Source organism: Pteronotus mesoamericanus, unplaced genomic scaffold (assembly GCF_021234165.1).
Source record: "Pteronotus mesoamericanus isolate MK-2021 breed Mesoamerican mustached bat unplaced genomic scaffold, CSHL_Meso_final contig_557, whole genome shotgun sequence".
NCBI classification, from domain to species: domain Eukaryota; kingdom Metazoa; phylum Chordata; class Mammalia; order Chiroptera; family Mormoopidae; genus Pteronotus; species Pteronotus mesoamericanus.
Window position 1 is genome coordinate 4573374 of NW_026555200.1, and position 22706 is coordinate 4596079.

At 48.4% G+C, this 22706-nt stretch overlaps 1 protein-coding gene across 1 annotated transcript in view; it reads left to right on the plus strand.

Annotated features, from left to right (window-relative positions):
* The window catches only part of MTOR (mechanistic target of rapamycin kinase), a 111576-nt gene that overhangs the window by 1920 nt on the left and 86950 nt on the right, over positions 1-22706 (plus strand). Inside the window, exons 2-19 of the mRNA XM_054579749.1 lie at positions 123-298; positions 916-1024; positions 1708-1940; positions 3198-3398; positions 4155-4289; positions 7508-7783; positions 7868-7976; positions 10908-11094; positions 12061-12189; positions 12877-13121; positions 14168-14383; positions 14720-14925; positions 17565-17687; positions 18325-18414; positions 18538-18630; positions 19303-19437; positions 19679-19808; positions 21434-21684. Of these exons, the coding sequence (XP_054435724.1) occupies positions 137-298; positions 916-1024; positions 1708-1940; positions 3198-3398; positions 4155-4289; positions 7508-7783; positions 7868-7976; positions 10908-11094; positions 12061-12189; positions 12877-13121; positions 14168-14383; positions 14720-14925; positions 17565-17687; positions 18325-18414; positions 18538-18630; positions 19303-19437; positions 19679-19808; positions 21434-21684 (3030 nt within the window). The 5' untranslated portion in view covers positions 123-136. The remainder of the gene's footprint in view (positions 1-122; positions 299-915; positions 1025-1707; positions 1941-3197; positions 3399-4154; positions 4290-7507; positions 7784-7867; positions 7977-10907; positions 11095-12060; positions 12190-12876; positions 13122-14167; positions 14384-14719; positions 14926-17564; positions 17688-18324; positions 18415-18537; positions 18631-19302; positions 19438-19678; positions 19809-21433; positions 21685-22706) is intronic.

A 22706-nucleotide genomic window follows, 5' to 3' on the forward strand; every position in this document is an offset into this window, starting at 1 on the left:
CCTTTCTAGGCTCCCCTGCCTGATGGGGACAGGGTGGAGATCTGTGTTGAGGAACTGGGGCCATAAATAAAATTATCGCCATAGTGTGTTACCCAGAATGTTAAAGCAGCTTCTCTTCCAAGAACCTCAGGGCAAGATGCTTGGAACGGGACCTGCCGCTGCCACCACAGCTACCACGACATCTAGCAATGTGAGCGTCCTGCAGCAGTTTGCCAGTGGCCTGAAGAGCCGCAACGAGGAGACCAGGGCCAAAGCTGCCAAGGAGCTCCAGCACTATGTCACCATGGAGCTTCGAGAGGTTGGGGCTTCTGTGATTTGGGGCCATTCCTCCTGGAGTGTTTGGGCTACGTGCGCCATACTGGTTTCAGTTTCTTTAGACAGCTAAGTAAGATTCTATTTTAGAAAAGCACTCAATTTCTCATGCCCATAGAATGTGCAGGTTCCCTTGCAGCGGTTACCCATTCCTGTGGCATTTCCTGTGTTGTGGTGACACTTGAGGAGTCAGTGTAGAGCCAGCTGTTAATTCCCCCCCCCCCCCATCACAGACCTTTGATTCTTTCTGCCTGATAACACATTGGCTGGGGTGGATTTTGGGAGGTTGGGGATTTTTAAATAGAGACCAGACTGGAGGTCAGGGACAATGTTTTGTTCATTCTTGAACCGCTAGTAATAGGTAGAACCTAGGACAGGACGTGGCCTGCCTTGGAACATTCCCAGTAGCATTTGTTAAATAAACAGATGAATTGTAAGTTCAGGTGCTCTGCAGTTTAAAACTAGAGAGTGGGCGGTACCTTTGTTGTGTTTGGTTTGAACTGTACCTGCTGACTACCTCTCAGGTCCTAATCTTTGGAAACCACCGGACCTCCACCATCAGGGAGACATTAGAAATTGGTCTGAGTACATCTTCTTTTGCAGATGAGTCAAGAGGAGTCTACTCGCTTCTATGATCAGCTGAACCATCACATTTTTGAACTGGTTTCCAGCTCAGATGCCAATGAGAGGAAAGGTGGCATCTTGGCCATAGGTAAGGACAGAGACTGTGACAATAACAACTATGTCCACTGCAGCCCATGCGTGGTCTGCTGCTTACTAGATGATTAGTTCATATTTGTTTATTGAATTTTAAGGAGCCTCATGGCTTTCAGTGTGCTTATCCAGGTATTCTAGCAACCGTTCTGGGGTGGAGGCAAAGCAGGTATTTTCAGATAAGGAGTCTCCAAACTAACAAGTGACTTTTCTAGGGCCAGACAGTGAGCCAGAGCTGAGGCTAGAAGTCAGCTTTCTTTCTGCCACCCATGTAGCTTTTTATAGATTCTGGGTTTTCTATAGAGTGACATCTGAATAGCCAGGCTCATGAATGAAAAAGTAGAGTTGGGGGCAATGAGTAAAAGGCAGGTAAATTTCCAGTCCCTGGGCTGGTCATCCAGCCTGTGATTTATTATTCAGTCCCAGTTTCTTTTCCTTTTCTTCTTGGGAAAACAAATTACATACACGAAAATGAGGGCGCTTTGCTTTATGCAAATAGTCCTTGCATAAATATCAAATCTGTTGGTTAAAATGGAAGTTATCCACATTCCTTACCATCTGCAAATTGCAGTCTTCACTCAAGGTGAAAGGAAAAAGTCACGCTTCAGCTTTCCTTTCAAGGCAGCGTACTCTCCTGGACAGCACATGTCCGTCCTCACGTTTTGCCTTTCCCTTTTCCAGCCAGCCTCATAGGAGTGGAAGGTGGGAACGCCACCCGAATCGGCCGATTCGCTAATTACCTTCGGAACCTCCTCCCCTCTAATGACCCCGTTGTCATGGAAATGGCATCCAAGGCCATTGGTCGCCTTGCCATGGCAGGGGACACTTTTACTGCCGAATACGTGGAGTTTGAAGTGAAGCGAGCCCTGGAGTGGCTGGGCGCTGACCGCAACGAGGGCCGGAGACACGCAGCTGTGAGTGCCTGCAGGAGGGGCGCCTTGTTGGGGTCCTTTGGTCCTTGAGGGGCAGAGAAGGAGAAGGGACACGCCAGGCAAAGACACTGCTTCTCGGTGGCCTTAGGTTCTGTCCTGAAAACCTTTCTGTCTTCACCCTGAGCTTTGTACCTGAAGAGGACACTTTAAAGTCTCTTGTTGCTTGGGAGGCGGCCCTGAGCGCAGTGTTTTCTGGACCTCCAGTATCCTTGCATCGAAGTTGCCTCCTGAGTAGTAGGCACCCCTCAGCCGTAGCCAGAGAAGAAGCCACAGCCGAAAGGCTTACAAAGCCCCAGACAGCGGCACTGTTTGCATGGTCTTTGCCCTTCAGTGTCTTTGCCAAGGCCTCTGTGTGGACAGTGGGACTATGGGAGAACTAGGGCGCGAGAGGAGCAGGGGAGGTAGGTGCCTTCATTGCCCCTGCTGGGAGGGTCGCTCTGCTTTTTCTGGGTTTTTTTTTTTAGACGTTTGTTCCTTGGTTGGGACTTAGCCCAAGCTTCCTCTTTTCCCATTGGCTGTTCTACATTTTGGGGAGTGGTGGCTTCTTATCCTCTTCTTCGAGGGACACATCTTCACTGCTTTTTGAGACTTGTCCCTGAAAAAGGCTGCTTTAGCGGGCTAGGACTCCCGGCTGTGAGATGGGGCGTCCGTCTTTAAGAGAGAACTTGGGCGTGACTGGTGGGGATCACAGGCGTCAGTGGGTCCTTTCCAGTCAGCCCCCCCGTGCAGGAGGCGGCACCGTGTGGAGGGAGCATGGTACGGGCGAAGGACACACACCTGGATCCTGGTTCAGGTCTTCGCTTTGCCGCTTCCTAGCTGTAATATGGGGCAGCCTCTGACCTTTAGTTTTTTCCACTGTCAAATGAAAATAGTAGCAAGATTGAGTGTTAAACAGGGTTTTTCATTCATTCAGTAAATGTTTATTGAATACTTGCTGTGTTCTAGGCATGGTTCTAGGCTGTCAGTATAGCGATATTCAAAACAAAACATGTCTGCCCTTCCAGGGCATCTGTTCTAATGTTACTAGCATTCCATGTACACACCCTAAGATAGTGACCGCTGAGATATTTGAGCAATTTTCCTTTCCTTCCTTGAGTCCCAGAATTTCACAAGCTGGCAGAGCGGGCAAGTCTGCCCTTTCCGAATGTAAATAGGCTCCAGGAAGCAGGAGGCCGTATTCCCGAGAGGACAGAACTCCGCGGTGCGGATGAGAGCTCTGAGTGCGCCTTTTCCTCCTAGGTCCTGGTTCTCCGCGAGCTGGCCATCAGCGTCCCCACCTTCTTCTTCCAGCAAGTGCAGCCCTTCTTTGACAACATTTTTGTGGCTGTGTGGGACCCCAAACAGGCCATCCGCGAGGGAGCTGTGGCCGCCCTTCGTGCCTGTCTGATTCTCACCACTCAGCGGGAGCCGAAGGAGATGCAGAAGCCTCAGTGGTACAGGGTGAGGAGGCGGATCCATTCCAACCACCAGCAAGCACGTTTACGTAGAGGGTCACTGGGCCTGGGGCAGCAACAGGCCCCTCGCCCCATAGCAAGTGTCATGTTTGTTTTGGTCTCAAACGATTTTCTAAGCTCATTTTAAATCAACAGTTATTTTATTTCAATAAAGCAAAGATCCATTGGTAGCCATACCATTCTTTTATGTACCACCCAGGATGAAAAAGAGATGCCAATTAAACTGTGACTCAGTGCCTTCTTGTCAACAATTACAAGATGCCTCTTTTCAGAGATGTTAAAATATAGAAAAATGAGTGTCTCAGAATTGAAGAGATATGATTGATACTCATTTAGAAAGTACCAGTCCCCTCTCCTCTAGAATCTTGAGTCCCGTGCTGATTGCTGTTGACAGGAGAACTTACTAAGGTGTCTTATACAACAAAGAGCCCTGAACATGGGATTGGAGGCCTGGGTTCTAGTTTTGGCTTTGCTCTGTGACCTGGGACAAGTCACGTAATTTCTTCGGGCCTGTGTTTTCTAATTATTAAAGTAGGGATGTAATGGTAGCTGCCTCATGGTATTGTGAGAGCTGAAGGTAAACTAAAGGCGAGAGTCTGGTGGGTTGGTATTGTTGATGGTGCTGGTACGAGACACTGAGCAGGCATGTTGACACCTCAGACCCCCGTGTAGATGGGGTTTGCCTGTGTCCTTTCTAACTTTGGACGTTGGGTTGACTAAGGCATTCTCTGTCTCTACATAGCACACGTTTGAAGAAGCAGAGAAAGGGTTTGATGAGACCTTGGCCAAGGAGAAGGGCATGAATCGGGACGATCGGATCCATGGAGCTCTGCTGATCCTCAACGAGCTGGTCCGAATCAGCAGCATGGAGGGAGAGGTGAGAAGCCGTGTCAGAGGGGTGGGCCGAGGCCCTCGTCCTCAAGGAGCTGATATTCTTTAGGGGAAACAGACAGTAAACCAATATCAAGGTCATATAGATAGCAGCGAGTTCTGTGCAGAAAGGGGATGAAGGGTGATGGAGGGGGTGATGGGGTCAGGGATGGTCCTTCTTGAGGTGGTGACCTTAGAGCTGAGACCTGTATGACATGAAGCAGCCAGCTGTGCAGGGAGATTATGTTCTGGGCAGAGGCTTCAACGAGGGAGTTTGACAAGCTCAAGGAACAGAAAGAAAGGACGTATGGCTCGTGCACCCTGAGCAAGGGAGAGGACGGGAGGGGCCGGGTCAGTAGGCCTCATTGTTCTTGGCAAACACTGACTCTCACTCTCATCTTGGGGGCAGACACTGGAGCTGCGTATGCAGGGCACGCTGTGATGTCATCCATTTTTAACGATGCATGGGCTCCTGTGGGGAAAAGCTTGTGGAGAGGCAGGAATGAAAGCAAGGAGACCAGTTGGGAGGTGCATTAGCTCGAAAAGCATCTGCAGACATGAGTTTAAAAAGTACAGGATTTTATGAGGGAAATAGCCTGCGAGAGAAGGTGGGGAGCAAGCGGGAAGAACCATTAGACCTCAGTGCACGTCCGACCCTGAGTGAACGAGGGGGAGGGGGAGTGGGATGGAACGTCCCCCTCTGCGGGGCGCAGGGCTGCCCCGTGAGGCCGGCCTCGGCGTTCTTGCGGGGTGTGCGCACTGGCACGGAGCAGCCTGTGGGGGGCGTGGCCTTGGCACAAGCGTGGCGGTGGGTTTCAGAGTGGCAGCCGGGCCCTTGGGGGTGGAGGTCGCAGTCCCACGGCTGCCGCAGGAAGCGGTTGCCGGAGCGTGGGCGCGCCTCCGCAGCGGCTCCAGTTGGTGCGGGCACTGCAGGCACTGCGAGATAGTCGGATGCGGGGTATGCTCAGGAGGCAGAGGTCCCCCTGTGTGCCCTCCTGTGGGCGCTGGGCAGTGTGAAACTTCATCCCAGGGCCCCCTGCTTTAGTAGGCTCAGGGGGGGTCTGGGAGTGGCCGTGCCCTGGGTGTGGGGCAGTGCAGGCTGCCCTGTGTGTAGCAACAGGGGGACCTGGCTTTGAATTCCAGCTCCCCTCTGCACTGTGTGACCTGGGGAAACCACCGAACCATTTTTACACTCGTTTTCCTCACTTTTGATGGAGCTCTTACCCACCACATTGAGTTCCAGGGAGGCTCCTAGAGCTACATGCAGTGCCCAGCACAATGCCTGATATGTCATGGAAATTCCTTAAGTGGTAGCCCTCAGAAAGGTGTCCACCCAAGTATGACATGGTGCTTTCCAGTGTCGCCCAGACAGCTCTGGGATCTTTGTTTCCTCCCAGTAGAAAAACAGGACAACATTGCCTAACTCACAGATTTAAATGAAATGCTGTTGTGACAGTACTTTGTGAATTACCAAGAATTATCCAAATGTAAGGTATTATAATTTCCTGTACGATGGGCAAGCTACATCACATATTAAGAGCTAGAATAACGTAGCATGAATAAAACATTACATTCTAGCAGGGGGAGACAGACAATGCATAAATAAGTAAAACTAGTATATCACGTGGTGACGAATGCTATGGAGAAAAGTAGGGCAGGGAGAGGGAATCGGGGACGCTGGCGTGGAGTGACGATCACATGTTTAAATATCATGATGTCTGAGCATGGTCATGCAGAGAAAAGAAACAGCCATATGAGTGCCTGGGGAAGAGCATTCCAGACCGCTGGTTCTGCAGGCACCAAGGGCCCAAGGAAGGAGTGCGCTGCTTTATTTGGGGGACAGCAGGCTAGCCATCGTGGCTGAGCAGAGTGGGGCGAGGGGGCTGGTGGGAGAGGGGGTTGGAGGAACACCGAGGGCAAGGTGCAGGCAGAACGTGCAGGCAGAGGCAGTTCGAGAGCCAAGAAGGGTCTTGTGTATGGAAGCCAACAAGTTCATCGCACAGGGGCTTCCAGGAGTGGCTGGATTCTGAATTTGGGATTTGGAGGGTCAGTGGGAAACAAAGAGTCATCAAGGTTTTTGACCTGAGCAACCGGAAGGATGGAGTTGCTGTTTACTGAGGTGGGACAGTTGAGATGGAAGGAGCCAGTTTTGAGATGGGAGGAGCAGGTGTAGACCAGCTGCAGGGTAGAAGGGCAGGAGTTTGCTCCTGAGCATGTTAAGTTTAAGATGCCTGCTGGGAGGCTGAGTAGAGATAGTAGTTCTGGGGAGAGAGATGAATGGAAAAATACAGATTTGGGTTCGTTGGCACATAGATGTTATTTCAAGTCATGAGATTGGATGACCACAGGGAACTCATATAGCTGAAGAAGAGTTGGGGTCTGAGAACCGAGGGCAGGAGATGAGGAGCAGCCAAGGGAGCCCAAGGGTGGGGGTGGCGCAGGAAAGCGCCGGGTCCAGGAAGCCAAGCGAGGAGAGTTTCAGGGAGGAGGAGATCGTGAGTTGGATCAGATGCTGCAGACAAGTCAAATAAGATGAGGACTGAGACTCCACCATCAGATTTAGCGACATAAGAGTCATTGATGACCTGGACAAGAATGTAGACAAGATTCTTTTGGGGAGGGGCACAAATCTGTGTTGAGAAAATTTTGGAAATTTAGAAAATTGTTTTACATTCTTTTTATTTTGACTTTTTGAGGGTGACTTGCTAAGTAGCCTTTGAATACGGAATAGATGGGAGTTCTGTGCCAGTTTTTTGCACACAGCATATGGAATTCCTAGGATTCTGAGAAAATCATTTGCCCAGGTTGTTTCTCCCAGAGTTTCTGGCAAGAAGTAGAGCAGACTATGTTTAACAGGATGCTGGTGTGGCGCTGCCCCTCACCTTGGCAAGAGGCTTCCTTGCTATGATCTTGGGTCTGTAGGCCCAGCAGTTTGCAAGTCAGCTTTCCCAAACTGACTTGGGGTGGGAGGGGGGAGTCCTTGGCAGCCAGCCCCCTACTGCGTCATTATTGCTCCGTAGGCGGTGTTCTTTAGCCTAAATCAGAACAAAGTCAGGCCTCCTGCAAGGTTCTAGGGAAGCCATAATCCTAAAGCTGAAGAGTGGCCACCCTCCACTTTGGAGATGGCTGCCTTTTGGGGCCGGATAGATGTGTTGCTCTGTAGACGTGTGGTGCTTGGGCAAATGCCACTTGTCCGTAAGGTGATTTTTCCCCCCACGTATATAGCGCCTGAGAGAAGAAATGGAGGAAATCACCCAGCAGCAGTTGGTACATGACAAGTACTGCAGAGATCTCCTCGGCTTCGGAACGAAACCTCGCCATATCACCCCCTTCACCAGCTTCCAGGCCGTGCAGCCCCAGCAGTCAAATGCCTTGGTGGGACTGCTGGGGTACAGCTCTCACCAAGGCCTCATGGGATTCGGGGCTTCCCCCAGCCCAGCCAAGTCCACCCTGGTGGAGAGCCGGTGTTGCAGAGACTTGATGGAGGAGAAATTTGATCAGGTAGGCGGCAGGAGGCCCGCTCCCCTTGCTTCCAAGCTCCACACCTCCCTCTCCTTTGCCAACCCTGTGCCCTTCCTTTCTCAGGTGTGCCAGTGGGTGCTGAAATGCAGGAACAGCAAGAACTCGCTGATCCAAATGACAATCCTTAATTTGTTACCCCGCTTGGCTGCATTCCGACCGTCTGCCTTCACAGGTGAGGATGCCCGTGGAAGACGTCGTCCCCCACTTAAGGGTGACTAAACAGAGAGGTGGTTCCAAAAAGTTATGTCTGCTTCTCATTTGAAGCAGCGCCAGTTGGGAGCTGGCCTCTGGTGGCTTTGCCCCATGCCCATCGTTGGTTAGTACCAATTCGGGTTTCCTGCAGACAGCAGAGGCAGCAGATGGAGGGGCAGTCAGAACGTGCAGGCAGAGGCAGTTCGAGAGCCAAGCAGGGTCTTGTGTATGGAAGCCAACAAGTTCATCAATGGACTAAAAGACCAAAGGAAGGGCAGTTAGATACTGCAGCAGCCCCTCGATGGGACGGGGGATTTGGTGACTGTCCTGCTTCTGCCTCTGAGGTGGTCCCTGAGATGGCTTACCACTCACAGAAGGAAGGGCTGGATATTCCAGGGGCAGGTGTCATGGGTGACAGGCTGTGGGTTCCCGTATTCCTGCCCTGTGGTCAGCGGGCAGTGAATTCCTGGCTCCCGAAGGTGGCCCAACTCAGACACTGGCTTCCCTGAGGCCTTCCCGGGTTACTCCTTTTCCTCTTCCATTATAGCCCCTAGCTATGCAAAGGTGTGGCTCTCAGACCTGGGGTGAATCCTGTCTCTGTCCGTAACTGCAAGGTTGTGGGCAGGTCATTGACCTTCCCTGACTTGAAACGTTAAAACCGCCCCTGCGTCACAAGGTGAACTGCATTAATGCCTAAGCACCTGCTGTAAGTGTCTGGCACAGAGTAAGCCCTCAAAAGTGGAAACGATTATTATTATTGCCTCCTCGGACTACTTCAAATCCATTTTAGAAATCAAGTAAAGGTGAAAGTTGTAATACTACTCCAGTGGCCTGTCCATATTTATGTCCTGTTTCACCTCCGTATTTGCTCAGTATAGAGGCCCCATCCCAGACGTGTGTTCGTGCTTCACTGTGGTGCACATTGCCTGTGCTTAATAAGCATTCAGGACCAGATAAGAGCCAGGAGCGCAAGAGGAAGGCCAGCCTGACCCTTGACAGATGCAATTCCCCAGTACAGACTCATTTCACGCCCCCCAGCCCAGATGAAACAGCAGGGGAACTAGGTAGCTGCTGAGCTGTTAAATGTGCCGTGTGCGAGAATAGAGCGTATTGAGTAAGGACAAGACAATTAGCTGCATAAAATCACTGAACCAGAGAGAAGTGATATTATGAAAATCACCCCTATTTTTCAGCTTTTCATTCTTTTTTAATGACCAAACATGCCCCTGTTCAGTAGAGCTGTAAATGATCTTGGGTTGAAAGTCTGTGGTTCAAAAGAAACTAATAACTAGGCCAAATTTGATCAAAGTCTGGCACATTGTGGAAGCAGTTACCCAATGAGTTCAAAAGGCTGCCTAGCAGCAGGATACAAAGGCTCAGAGGGCCCCTAGGTTTATTCTTTTGATGTCGGTTTTTGTTGTTTTATTAAATAATACACTAAAATATGCCATTGAAATTCAGCCTGGGCAGCCTCCACAGTATGTGCCACAATATATGCAGCTCTTGGAAAAGTGCCTCGTGTTTACAGCTTGTAGTTTGGAAGTTCTTGCTTGAATTTCCTGATGATGCCAGCTTTGGTAACATCAAAAATGCCCAAAGATTGGGCTCAAATCTCTAACAAAGTCTGATTCCTAGTCTCTTAGGGTGCTCACTCCAGAAAAGGAAATTCTCTTGATTTAATCCTTTTTCCTGCTGGAATGCTGTTCCCCTTTGCAAAGGTCTAGTTTTCCTTGTTGATGCTCTCTGATTTTAGGGTTGTATCTTGGTCTCCTTGGTCTTCTAGGTCTCCTTGGGTTTCAAGCCCAGGCATGCTTTAATGTCATTTGACCACAGGAGTTGTGGGAGATGTTGCTCATTAGAATAAATGCAGTGACATATACGGGCTGTTCAGGAGTCTAGTTCACTGTGTCCTGACTGTCGTTCAGTGGCCCTCAACACCCCCAACTTTCTAATGGATGTGTGGTCTTTCCCTCTCTGCTGCTGGTATGTGCTTCTGGTGCACAGACTTGGGGCCAGTAAGATGGAAGAGGAGAAATACAAGAAGAGGCAAGAATCAAGAAATTCCAGCCTTCAGAGGAGTAATAACACTTTAGCTTTAATTGCTCAAGAATCGCCTACCCATGCACATTGGCTTATATAAACTTAATGAAAATGCACATGTGGCTTTCCAAATTACAGGCTAAATCTTGTTCTATTACGTATAACTATAACAGAAATCTCTAGGTAATAGCAGTGATTTCTAGGCCTAAGCCAAATGGAATGGCCTGTTTATTACAAACAGTATTTAATGTTACTTTAAACTTCAGTGTAATATAAAATAGTTTAGGTGATCCTCTCTGTCTTTAAATAAGCCTTAACATATATCTCTTAAACAGGAGGATGTAATCTTTTCTTCAAAATATAACACTAATGGAGACAATTATGTGATATTATTGTTTTTGGAGACCCTGTAAGTTTTTTTTTTAATTAAAAGAAAAAATCTTATAATTTTAGTATTTTCAAAAGATGTATCTGAGGAGTAATTATTAAGCAGAAGTCTTTGGTTAGTACATCTCTGAGTTCTTAACATCTTTCCAACAGGCTTAATTTATTCTTTTTTTAAAAAAATATTTTCCTTACTGATTTGTAGAGATAGGGGAAGGGAAGGAGAGAAACATCAATGCACAACAGATACATTGATTGGTTGTCTTCCACATGCCCGCAACCGGGGACCCTGCCCGCAACCCAGGCGTGTGCCCTGACTGGGAATCGATCCAGCAACCCTTTGGTTAGCAGTCCAATGCTCAACCCACTGAGCCACACCAGCCAGGGCCTTAATTTATTCTTAAACCTAACTGTTCTATAGAAACTCTGAGCTTTGATATATAGACCAACCCTGACGAACCATACACTTTGTCTTTTCTGTGCTCAGATACCCAGTACCTCCAGGATACCATGAACCATGTCCTAAGCTGTGTCAAGAAGGAGAAGGAACGTACAGCAGCCTTCCAAGCACTAGGGCTGCTTTCCGTGGCTGTGAGGTCTGAGTTTAAGGTCTACTTACCTCGTGTGCTGGACATCATCCGAGCAGCCCTGCCTCCTAAGGACTTTGCCCATAAGTAAGCATCTCTATTATGATTTCACCGCCCACCCCATTTGGTTGGAGAGGAAGGATGCTCCATCCATCTCCTTGGAGCTTAAGCCCGTTCTCTGCCTGGTTAACTCCCACAGCATAGCAAGTCATATTAATAACAGCCCCGCCTCAGTTGAGCGCCAGCCTTTCCCAAGTGAAATGATATTGACGTAAATATTTGGGTCAATTGAATACCCTGGGAGCATGTTAGATGTCAGTGCTGTTTTCAGTATTATTTACTGGGAATCACTTAGTTATGCTCTTTTCTCCTGCTTTCTAAACCTTAATTAGATATAAGACCTAAAGAGAGGATTCCTAGACTGGAACTTAGAGGACCTCATGGTCACCTTTTTTCCTATTGCTAAAGTTGGATACATTATTCCGCTCTTGAAACTTCCCAGTGAATAAAGCATGAAAACAACCTTTGATACCTGCAAGATGGAGAGGGCAGGTGCCTTCTCTAAGTCTAGGGGTCAGTGTTAATTAGAATTATGTCCTTATAGTTTCCTGCTCTAGTAGCAAGGATTGTTCTGGTGCATGAAGAAGCCTCACTCATTCTAAAGCCCAGCACTCTCATCACAGGGAGAAGAATTCCTTTCCATAAGAAGGCTGTGCCCTGCACTCTGGCCCCTAATGTACATCGTTTAGTTTGCTTCCTAAATAGGTACCTTGGCCAGCACCGCCCTAACCCTTGTGGTTCCTTTTGAGTGAACTGGGGCAATTCCTCAAGACACTTTACTGCCACCTGCTGGATTGGCGTTTTAAATACTGTATAGAGATCTACAGTCACTCTGGTGTGATGGGCCCCCTAGACTGTGCAGTAGATCACCTGCACACCCACGTGTGGTAACCCCACCTGGGTGACTGGCCCCCCTTGCCTCCAGGCAGTTTGGAGGTGGGGCGTCACGGAATGCCGTTATGTCTAAACCAGCCCCTCTCTGGTTTTCTGCAGGAGACAGAAGGCAATGCAGGTGGATGCCACAGTGTTCACCTGCATCAGCATGCTGGCTCGAGCCATGGGGCCAGGCATCCAGCAGGATATCAAGGAGCTGCTGGAGCCTATGCTGGCAGTGGGACTGAGGTGGGTGTCAGAAACCGCTGCTGTCCCCATCTCCGGTTATAGGAGGCGTGCACTGCAGTTCCGGGACTGTGTTGAAAGAGTGAGGCATGGTCGTTTGCACATTGAACTGGATAGGCAGGATAGCTCTCCCTGCACACACAGGCTAGTTTCAAATCCTACTTTCATCACTTGCTACCTGTGTGGTCTTGACTAAGTTACTTTACTTCTCTGAGGCTCGGTTTTCTCACCTGGAAAGGGAGTACAACACAAATTCCTATTGTCTGGGGTTGTAGGGATTAAGTGAAAGAGTTTATGAAACAGCTGCTCTTTGCACAATGCTTTGCATATAAGAAGTGCTCAGCTAATGTTTGCAGCTATTGTTTATAGCTCTGTGGGCAGACTGCTTAATCTCTCTACACTTTAATTCTCTTCATGTATAAAATAAGGAAGATGCTCTCAACCTGCCTCCCGGGTTGTTTATTGAGCAAGTTCTCCTGTGGCAAAAACAGAAACTCATTGTTTTGAAATCTGTGACCCAGCCAAGAGAGTTCAGGACATTTACTCTATTTTATAGTCTCCTTTCTACTTTAAAGACCAAGCAGTGATGGGGTCTGATCCCCTTGCTGGACAGGGAGGATTGTTTCTTCTCAAGAACAGGCCGAATGTCATGTACGCAGTCCCGTGTGTGACTGGTGTCCTCCCCCTCAGCCCTGCCCTCACAGCTGTGCTGTACGACCTGAGCCGTCAGATTCCACAACTCAAGAAGGACATCCAGGATGGGCTCCTGAAGATGCTGTCCCTGGTCCTTATGCACAAGCCCCTCCGGCACCCAGGCATGCCCAAGGGCCTAGCCCATCAGCTGGCATCCCCTGGCCTCGCAACCCTCCCTGAGGCCGGTGACGTGGGCAGCATCACCCTTGCTCTCCGAACTCTTGGCACCTTTGAATTTGAAGGTAAGAAATTGCAGCAGCTCATACAGAGATAGTGCATGATGCTGGGAACATCAAGGAAGGAATGAAGGTGCCTAGAATTCCTGGATCTTGCCAGGGGCCCGAGACAGGGTAACTGACTCTGCAGCAGCTCATCCTTCCTAGACTCCATAGGTTGTTACTGCTTGTTTTTTCCCCATACTGAGTTTTGGGCAGGTGGTATTCAGGAAGGATATGCATTAGTCCAAGGAAATAATGCTTCAGAGATGGAAAAGTCAGAGATGGATCCCCCTCACCTCTCTACTGCCATGTAGCTGAGATGACATTTAATGTTTTAAAATGTATGAGCAGGGGCTTTTGGCTGTTCCTGCGCCTGTGGCTGTATGCTTTCTAGGACTGCTGTACTGTGTAGTTCAGTTCGGAATTCCAAACTGCAGGTAAACCCCCATTAATTCCCTAGAAAGATAACAGTTCCGGAGAGAAAAATGGATACTTCTTGAAATTTAAGATTGTGTAGGTGGTGGTAGTCAAGTCTTTAGGGAAACAAGCAAGCACGAAAAGCCTGAACAGGCCGTCTGAATACGGACAGCCATCTGTGTTTTCCCTATTGCAGTTCCTCCACTTAACGTTGATTAACACCCAGGACAGTTTATTTGTAATGAATAGAAAGTAGCCGTATTTAAGCCCAGCCTACATCAGCCTCTCTTTTTGGTGTTTAAGGCAGAAACTAATATAGACAAGGTAAATTTGATCAAGAATTGTTATACTCTCCAGAAATATAAAGGGTCAGGTCAGAATAAAACAAAATGATTTATTCTTTGAAAGGAAGAAGGGAAGGATTAGGATGGGGGAATGCTTTTTTCCTGTCTCCCAGCTCCTCCGCCTCCTGTCTGACTTTCTAATGACTGAAAACGCATTTGTTAGGAAGAGTACTGGGTCAATATCTTGCTGATCAATATCTTGTTGAAAATTGAATTAGTAGCCATAAAATGGAAAATGTAGCTAGAAGTTACAGATCTGCTGTCTGAAGCAGCAGTGATTGTGTGGTTTTCTCTCTGCCTTGTATCCAGGACACTCTCTGACTCAGTTTGTCCGCCACTGTGCTGATCATTTCCTGAACAGCGAGCACAAGGAGATCCGCATGGAAGCCGCCCGCACCTGCTCCCGCCTGCTCACGCCCTCTGTCCACCTTATCAGTGGCCACGCTCACGTGGTTAGCCAGACTGCCGTGCAAGTGGTGGCGGATGTGCTCAGCAAGCTGCTCGTGGTCGGGATAACAGACCCCGGTAAAGCTTATGAGACAGAAGCAGTTGGGGGAAGGTTAGGGGTCTGGGGCAGTGTCATTGCATGGCCTCTCTAGGGACCTTCAGCCTCAACAAGGTGACGTTCAGCTCTCTCTGCCAAGGAGTTAGGCTTGGCCGCTCCTGCCTATTGTTGTAAGATAATCCGTCCTTAATTCTATTATCTTTGTTTCTGGGAGCACAGAAAAGATTGACAGGGTAGACGAGAGAAAGGTATCTGGAACCCTCTCGCTAGGCCGACAGCAGCGGAGGGAACACAGGGAAAGGCCTGGAAGGCTGAGAGTGTCAAAGAGGCGTTCAAAGGCTCAATTGTTCTTGCAGACCCTGACATTCGCTTCTGTGTCTTGGCATCCCTGGACGAGCGCTTTGATGCACACCTGGCCCAGGCAGAGAATTTGCAGGCCCTATTTGTGGCCCTGAATGACCAGGTGTTTGAGATCCGGGAGCTGGCCATCTGCACTGTGGGCCGGCTCAGTAGCATGAACCCAGCCTTCGTCATGCCTTTCCTGCGCAAGATGCTCATCCAGGTAATGATGTGATGCTCAAATCTAGAGGCAACGGGGAGAGGACTTCCATCATGACAACTGTTCAGGGAAAGAGAGTTGAAGACAAGGGAGAGGAAGAAAGGTCGAGATACCTGGTGAAAACCACATTTGGGCCCCAAGAGTCCACCTGTTTTCAGGGCTTTGTAATTTCAGTTCTTGTTTCTGTCACCTCATAGACCATTTGTCAGTATGACTCCAGGGTGCCTCTTAGTCTCAGGCTAACCTGTCATACAGCTTTCTTTTTCCTGACGTCACCAGCGATCCCCTTTCTTGGCACCCTTTGCTGCAGATGGCCCTCCCAGTCCCTCTCCCCTTCTGCGCTCCTGCTTTTCTTGCTGACACCCGGTTAAGCAGAGAGGCCAAACCTGGGGCGTCAGTGCGGGTTCTCAGAGCCGTTGCCCCTGGTCTTGGTCCCTGGCCTCCCTTAAATAATGTGAGAACCAAACTGAGCTGCTTGGACTAGAGCCGGAGGTTGCAGACTGACGTTGCTGGTCGATCCAGTAGAATTTTCAGTTCCTGCTGAGACCTCTCTTTACCCACCCAAGTAAGTTCTCTGGCCTCTTGTGAGCGATGTGTGGACCAGTCCTTCCTGCCTCGAGTTATTTTCAGCCACCTTTTCTGGGTCTCGGTGTGGCTCACCAGTCATTTCCTGTCTCCCTATGTCTATCCTGTCCTCACCTCATCCTCTGCTTCCTGACCCTCCCCCGGTTACTTTTTCTTAACATATAAAGAACTTAAACATAGAAAGTAAACACTTTTTCTTAACATACAAACACTTTTCTTAACATATAAAGAACTTAAACATAGAAAGTAAACACTTTTTCTTAACATACAAACACTTTTCTTAACATATAAAGAACTTAAACATAGAAAGTCATATATGTAATTTTTACTCTAGAGAAATGTCATTTATTCACAATCTGTCGTAATTAAAGTGACCATAAATTTACTGTCATCACTCAGTAAATTGGAAGATTATACTTAATGGTATAATGGTATATATTAATGGCACTTCTGTTTTTAGCCTAATAGTTTGTCTCTTTAACAGCTGGCCTGTGTTAGGAATGCCTATCATTTTGTCTTTTTAAAACACCCAAGGTTTAGGGAAGAAACCGTTGTTGAGCCTGTCAGTTCAAATCACGCTAAACAAGCATGATGTAGACGTATCTCCTAGTGAGACTGTCAGCGTGTTCATCCAGCTAACAGGCCGTTCTAGCACACACTCCATCCCAAGTACACTGGGTGCCGAGAGCCCCTCGGCTGGGGACAAGCCAGGGTGGGGCCTGGGTCCTCTAGGAGCTCGCAGTAAGCTGCCGGGTCTTCTCGCTTTCCTAATGTTGCAGAACCTGAAGCACCGCGGAGTGAACATCCCACAGACTGAACTGAGCCTCTGAGATGCCAAAGTTTAACATAGCTTTTCTCGTTTTTAAGAATTTTCCCACGTTGAATTGCACGTTCCCGTGCCTTGATAAGGGACGTTACCTAAGTGTGCTTTAGCCTTCCCTTACTGTCTGGTTCACTGAGGTGGGCACGGTGTCCTGTTACTGGGGTGCAGCGGTGCTCTCTGGCTCTGGCAGTGGACTCCTGGTGCTTTGCTCTGGCCCCGCCCCGCCCTAGGGAGTGGCGCTCCCCTCGCTGGTGCCCATTTCCTCCCAGGCAGCACCCCCTGGCTTCTGTGGGCCTGTTCACAGAGTTCCACTCCGTCCTCTCTCCCTGCTGTCTGCTGAGACGGAAAACTGCCCGCTGAGGGGATCCAGAAAATCAGGCTTCTTCAGTCAGTGACCTAAGACAAAGTAGAACGTTAAATTTCAGACTGCTCCTTGGGTAGCAGGGTTAACATAAGCTTTGTTTATTTCACTTTTGTCACTAATCAGAGATTTCCTCTGGCAACTCCAGCTCTTCAGAAATCTGTCTATAATAAGTTCTTGACGTCTGTGTTGTCGTCAGCATAATATGCAGTTTGCTGCTATTTTGAGGATGTCGGAACAAACATGCTATCTCTGTTCATTAAATCCCAGGGGTTTCTATTGATAGGATCCCGAACTATTTGGGTTTACCTAGATGTGCCTGAAACCACTCCTGAATATCAGTATTTCTTGCAACATCATAGCTGTTCTGACTACTCTTTGATTCCTTTGTCATTATTTAAGGCGCTGTTAGTGATTTGCTGTCTGGACAAAGATTTTTACGGCAGAGAGCCCTTCCTTCCTCCATTCCTTCCTCCCTTCCTCCCTTCCTTCCTTCCTTCCTTCCTTCCTTCCTTCCTTCCTTCCTTCCTTCCTTCCTTATCTCTGCAAAACACCGCTCACACGATCCCTCTGGGCTTGCTCAGTCTTCTGTGACTGTGCTCCACCATTAAAAGCTGTGCTTTAGAAAGGACTGTGGGACCTTGGGGCGCTGTGATGGGGGGGAAGGGGCTGGTTTCACACAGTTTTCCACCCAGTTGCTGCTGCATCCAAGACTGAGCTGCAGAGATGCCCTTTGCTTATGGAGGACCAGGCAGCCACCTGATCTGCAGTGGCGCTCTGGCTCCTTCTCCTTGCTCCTGTCCACACTTCCCTGTTGCCACGCAGTTCCGCTCTGGAACCCCCTCTGCCGTGCTGAGCCTCCCTTCCCTGCAGATTCTGACCGAGCTGGAGCACAGCGGCATTGGAAGAATCAAAGAGCAGAGTGCCCGCATGCTGGGCCACCTGGTCTCCAATGCCCCCCGACTCATCCGCCCCTACATGGAGCCTATTCTGAAGGTAACTCACCACAGACAGAGAGACTGGCACTTGCTCTAGTGTCTTATGCCAGTTCATTTGGGGCAATGGGAGTGTTTCGCTGCTCACTGGTACACTGAATAAAGTAGGCAGTTTCACTGGTCCGTGGGACAAAGGCCACATCAAGCACCCTCAGTTAAAGAATCCCAGGAATCTCAGGATTGCTGCAGAGGGCTCTCCTGATAAGAGATAAGATGCGATGCTTCAAGCATATCATCAGATGTGTGTTTAGAAAGAAGTAGGTGAATCGTGGCATAAAACAGCTCCCCCAAAGTGAAAAAATGGGCTTTAAAATCTGAAATAACATCCAAATTTGAATGTGTTAGAGTCATGGAAAGTCTTTTATAACTTGCGTGAGCCTTGACAAATGATCAGTCACACCAATACAGTTCAGAACAGGCATGGAGAATGTTTTTAAATCCTGACACTTCCCAGCCCTGTTGTGTGTCAGACTTTTGTACGTGTCTGAGAAAAGTTTGTTGAGAATCCTGGATTCATAAAACCTAGAAGTAATTTATCGATGACTGGAATGGTCTCTTGGGTCAATTTTGCATTTATAAAAGAAAGGTTTCTTGTAGACTCTCCCCTGCATTCATTTGCTCATACCTCCTTTTCATAGGCTTTAATTTTGAAACTGAAAGACCCAGACCCTGATCCAAACCCAGGAGTGATCAACAATGTCTTGGCTACAATAGGAGAGTTGGCTCAGGTAAGGAGACAATTGCTGTTTCCACAGGATGGAAAGAATATTATTTAACCTTTGAATAAGTCAAAGTACTTCTCAGTGCCATAATTCCTAGTCTTATCTACCACCCCCTTCTTCGTTTTGTAGGTTAGTGGCCTGGAAATGAGGAAGTGGGTTGATGAACTTTTTATCATCATCATGGACATGCTCCAGGACTCCTCTCTGTTGGCCAAGAGGCAGGTGAGTACTACTGCTTCCTGGCTGAGCAGGACAGACTCCATGAGACCAGGGACCTTGTCTCTGTTAGTCACTTCGTTGCCCCCAGCCTGCACCTAGCACATAGTAGGTCCTCAGGAATATTTGCTGAACGAGTAAAAGAAAGAAAGACTGGGAACCAGAATTAGCTGTCATCTGACCAGGAGTCACTTTCAGTATGGGTCAGGGCTAACCAGTGCCATTTCCTTGGGACAAAGGCAAATGCTGACTCTCTGTCAGGCCCAGCCCCTGCAGGGAAGAAGGAAGCCTTGGCCTCCGGCTGTGAAGGCCCACAGGTTTCAGCTCGCCCTCCCCAGGCCTGGCTGCACGTTAGTCCTTGAGGTCATTAGGTGACTAGACTGAAATTGAGAGCAGTTTGAATTTCCCTTTGAGCCAGACTTCTCCTGTTATTGGGCAGGATGCGGAAGGACTCTGTATGTCCTTCGAGAAAGGTGGGAACTGTTCGCCGCCATCCAAATCATTGGTGGTCGTGTTGGTTTATGCTCCATCTCTCAGGGTTTCTGCTCATACTCAGTGCCTTGACTGGAAATTCCTCTGTTGTAATAGCATCTAACGCTTCATTACAACCATTTAACCAAGAGTGCAAACCTTTGTTTCTTACTGGCTCAGCTCACGATGTGCTCTGTGTCTGTCCAGGTGGCTCTGTGGACCCTGGGACAGTTGGTAGCCAGCACTGGCTATGTGGTGGAGCCCTACAGAAAGTACCCCACTTTGCTTGAGGTGCTGCTGAACTTCCTGAAGACTGAGCAGAACCAGGGTACACGGAGAGAGGTAGGGAACATGGCATACTTGGTCTTTGAAAACTTTGCCGGGAGAATGGAGGAGACAGTGAAGTTTGTGGCATTAACGTGCTTCGATTAGACTTCCTGTCCCTCTCCGTTTTGTTCATGTAGCTGCAGCTGGTCGTTGGGTATGAACTGGGTATCACGGAGCATGAGAAGAATATCCCTGAAAACTGTTGTAATCAGATATTATGATTAATGTTTTCTTTTTCCTTCCCCTTTCCCACCAGGCCATTCGTGTGTTAGGGCTTTTGGGGGCCTTGGATCCCTACAAGCACAAAGTGAACATTGGCATGATTGACCAGTCCCGGGATGCCTCTGCGGTCAGCCTGTCAGAATCCAAGTCAAGTCAGGATTCCTGTAAGTGGAGGGGTCCCATGAGAGACTTGCCAAATGTCCACCTCACAGAGCCCTGGCCGGCCATGTGTAGGAAGAGTCTTAGGCTGGATGACTGTAACGTTACAGCATACTGGCTCGCTTTGCAACTTTGAATGAAAAACCAATAATTTCCTCTGGAGTCATAGCAGGGATGCTGCTTCCCAGTGTGTCCAGAGTCCTCACATTTATCCAGGTCCTCTGTCAAGGGTCAACAGGCTAAGTCTGTGCTCACTTTTGGGGGGCCGATGACAGAGATGCGAATTATCACCCCATCACTTCTGTTCACCTCTCATCCTTTGTTACTGCTTCTCTGATGTTTTCTATTCCCATGGCACCCAAGGAGGAAGAGGGTAGCATTTATTTTTCCTATTTTGATTGATAGGGAAATCTGATTGATAGGTATTTTGATTGATAGGCAAAGCTCAGGGGCCCAGTAGCAGGGACACTAGTAGCAGTGCGATTCCAAGGCTCTTTTGTTCCTCAGATGGTCTGGTCCTAGAGCCCCATTGCTGTTGGACACATTGCCTGAGAGATTGGGTAGCATGTGGAGAGGCAGGAGAATTTTCTAAAAATAACCCATTGTCCATCAGGGCAGATGTATTTCCAAAAGTGTGAAAGCTTAACAATTGCTCCCCAACTATTCCAGCAAAATGTTATTTTTCCAAAATAAAATAATTTGTTTCCAAGTTCTATAGATGGGATCATATCGCTTCCAGTTTGTTCTTCTGTATATGAAGAAGTGTGCCTGTGATGTTACCCTGCAAGAGCAGGGCCTGAGCCATGTTTCTCCAGGTGTCCCCTTCCTCAGTGGTGCCAATCATCCAGGCCTACCCTGCTCCTCCCTGCACCGTTAACCGCCCACCCCACCCACCCCACCCACCCCAAGTCCTTGAGATCTGGGTTATTCAGGTCAGGTAGCGTTTGCCACTTGCTTGTCTCAATTGCCTGGGGGGACCAAGCAGCTGCTGAACATGTTTGCCTTCTTTAATTCCCTTTTCTTTCATTTGGGAAAGTAATTATTTTTATAGATGGCTTCAGCTGCAGAGTTGTGAACTGTAATAGTAAGAAGCTAAGTTATACATAGCAGTTTCAAGAAAGCCCATTATGTACTGTTTTAGGCTTTAGTGGTTTAGGTAATAGGAAAGTCAAAACGTGTTTAGTCCTCGATGCCGAGAGCCTGTTCATTGGTTCCTAACGTATCCTGTGTTTCCAATGGCGCTGAAAAATAGCAGGGAGAAAGATATGAAGGCTAATTGCAGTCAGAAGCGGTTTCCCCAGACCCCCACCTGAGGACATGCTTATTGATTTTTAAGAGAAAGGGGAAGGGAGGGAAATAGAGAGGGAGGGAAACATCGATGCGAGAGAGAAACATCAATCAGTTGCCTCTCCTATGCACTCCGACCAGGACTGAACCCGCAACCCTGGCATGTGCCCTGACTGGGAATCAAACCTGTGACCTTTCAGTTTACCAGATGATGCTCAACCAACTGAGCCACACCAGCCAGGGCAGGAGTTTTTCTTTATTTGCTGTTGACCGAACCGTGCTCTGCCTAGAGTCAGAGTCGTGTCACAGACAGCTCACGCTTCTCATCGTCATTCTGTCCTAGCTGACTACAGCACCAGTGAGATGCTGGTCAACATGGGAAACCTGCCTCTGGACGAGTTCTACCCCGCCGTGTCCATGGTGGCCCTGATGCGGATCTTCCGAGACCAGTCCCTCTCTCACCATCACACCATGGTGGTCCAGGCCATCACCTTCATCTTCAAGTCCCTGGGGCTCAAGTGCGTGCAGTTCCTGCCCCAGGTCATGCCCACATTCCTGAATGTCATTCGGGTCTGTGATGGGGCCATCCGGGAAGTAAGTAGCCAAGACCTCAACCCTTGCTTCTCTCTGCTCTTAAGCTGCACCTGCAGGAAAGGCCTGCCTGCACTTCAGCTCCCTAACTATGCACTCTGCTGGCTCTTGCGCCTGACACCGCTCCTCTCCCTCAGCCTCTGGCACCTACGGGGCAGGGTTCGTCAGGTGGCCCGGTTTCCCAAGTTTCCCCTCAAATGGCTCCCGGCTGAATGCCTGTGGGGGAAGGGTGGCAGTTATCCTCAGTGACCTAGAGGTCATGTGGTGTCAACATTTGTCTGATAGGCTATCCCAGTGTGGATTTCTGGCTGCTGCTTCATGATTATATTTAAGTCAAGCATTTTTAGTGAAAGGACTGCAGAGCTGAAGTTGTGTGCTACTTACTGTATCTCATGTTAGTTTGTCCCATTATTGTTGATCCTGAATTTGAGCAAGTGGCTACTTGGTATCTGTCAGATCTCCCCATTGTATAGTCACCTTTTTTCCTTAGTCATTACATAATCTGTGGGGGGATTCTTTGAGACTGTGTACGTATCCCATTCCCTGTCTACCTTTTACCCAATGATTTTAGCATCCGTTGACCATCCTTGCCTCAATCAGTTATCATACTGGTTGCAAAATTACGAATTTCTAGTTCTGTTTTTTTTTTTCTACTTTTAATAGCTGGTGTTTTTCTGTAAAGAGGAATTTTCTCTTTTCTTTCCCTCTTTTTCTCTCTTGCTCTTTTTTTTCCCCCTAAACCACAGAGCATGCAAAGTGATTCTCTGATTGCTATACCTATACCACTACCGACAGCAAACTTATTATATAAAGTTCAAGGTGGGTCTGCAGCTCCCGCTGTTCTTAGAATATATTACACAAGGGAGAATAGTTAGAGTACCATGCTTTTAAGATACTTGAATTAATTAGTTTTCCTTCTATGAATATATTCAATTTGGTGTGCATTTAGAGGAGGTAGTATCTTTTCTAACTTTGTGCCTGGAGTATAGAGGTAAAGTTTATTTTTGTGTAATCAACTTCATTGA